Source organism: Malus sylvestris, chromosome 10 (assembly GCF_916048215.2).
Source record: "Malus sylvestris chromosome 10, drMalSylv7.2, whole genome shotgun sequence".
Classification (NCBI taxonomy): domain Eukaryota; kingdom Viridiplantae; phylum Streptophyta; class Magnoliopsida; order Rosales; family Rosaceae; genus Malus; species Malus sylvestris.
Genome location: NC_062269.1, coordinates 28,757,572 through 28,759,106, shown reverse-complemented (window position 1 = coordinate 28,759,106; position 1,535 = coordinate 28,757,572). Strand labels below are relative to the sequence as shown.

The window sequence follows — 1,535 nt, the reverse complement described above, 5'->3', positions numbered from 1 at the left end:
CTTCCCGGCCCTCGAAAGGATAGACTGTCCTGATGAAGCCACCAACTGGTCCTCTTTTTTCTTTTTCTTTTTTTAAAAAAAAAAAAAAAAAAAAAGGGAAGTGATTCTTAGCATTTCTGGTTGTGTATCCCGGTTAAAAGATAGAATGATATAAGATATAAACAATCATAACATAAATAATATATTAAAATTTATTTTGTTGTGATATAAAAGCTGGGAAACAAGAGCACATAATAAATAAAATTAAAATAGGCCCAATGATTTATATCTCAAGTGGCAGTGGCAACAAACAACAAATAACAATTCTGCTGCTTACAACCATATATAAATACAAATATAAATATATAGTTTTATTCCAACTAATTAAATCCTCATGTAGAACAGAAATAATTCCATAACAATTACGTCTGCCAGTTATAATATTTCACATCTTGTAATCCATGAAGGTCATGCAAATATATCCCATCATCCTGAACCTTCCAAGTGCACTCCTGGAAACCACATGACTGAAGAAACGACTCGTCGCAATTGAAGAAGCGGTAGTTGCCGCCATGACTCTTGGATTTGGAGTGCTCATCCCAGCTTAACTTGCACCAGTACTCAGTTGAGACACATCTGTCATTGTGAAAACGTACGGTGAAACGCTCGCCACTGCTGATCCAATGGCTACCCAAATCTCCTCCGCCTTTGGATTTGCAGTGGACCTCCAAAATGGTGGCCCCGCCACCACTTAAGTCGTTCCGAATTTGGACGAGGTAGTCGCCAGAATGCGGACCAAGAGGTGCAGCAGAGGATGGAGAAGACAGAACAAGTGTTGAGATTGCAAGTAGTAAGAAAATGGGGAGGCTTAAGAAGGCTCTCATGGCTTGGAAATTGGGATTCCTAGTTCAAAATGTGAATATGCATATTCTTCTCAGAAGCTTTTTTTTATAGGCATGTACACTTTAATTGTTAAGAGTGTAGCAGGTGGAGATGAATTAGGGTTTAATTAGAGAATTTGATTAGGTCAACTGGGTTTGGCAGCATGGTTTATTATGAAGTGCTTAAAATGTCGACCTAGTAATTAGGGAATCAAAAGAAAAAGAGGAATGAGTACGTAACAGTTGTAATATTATTGCAAAATTTGTAAACTATTTTGAGAGTAGTCATGTTATTGTATTGTTAGGACTAGGAAGGTCGAGCCAGAGAGCTCCTAACTAGTAATAAGTAGAGATGGGCAAAATACTCACGGGTATGGGTAACCGTGATTACCCGTCCATTTAAAGCTCATGGTTACAATTATGGGTAACTGTTTAGACAAATAAACGATTATGGATATAACCGTTTAGCTGTGAAATTTAAATGAGTGATTATGGTATTACTGTAGTTATAAATGTGTACCACTTTAACCGTTTATTTAATATATGTAAAATTAAAAATAAAATAAAAAATAAAAATCCTAAAATTATTCGATGTCTCCCGGACTCTTGCGGCTCATCTTTCTCTCCTAGGTGCCCTCTCTCATATCATCTTTCTCTCCTAGGTGCCCTCTCTCA

At 36.9% G+C, this 1,535-nt stretch overlaps 1 protein-coding gene across 1 annotated transcript; it reads right to left on the bottom strand.

Annotated features, from left to right (window-relative positions):
* Positions 1 to 401: 401 nt before the first annotated feature.
* LOC126584419 (S-protein homolog 24-like) lies at positions 402 to 863 on the bottom strand. The gene has a single exon (XM_050248810.1). It carries the CDS (start codon positions 861 to 863, stop codon positions 402 to 404), a length of 462 nt encoding a protein of 153 aa, XP_050104767.1.
* Positions 864 to 1,535: the final 672 nt, after the last annotated feature.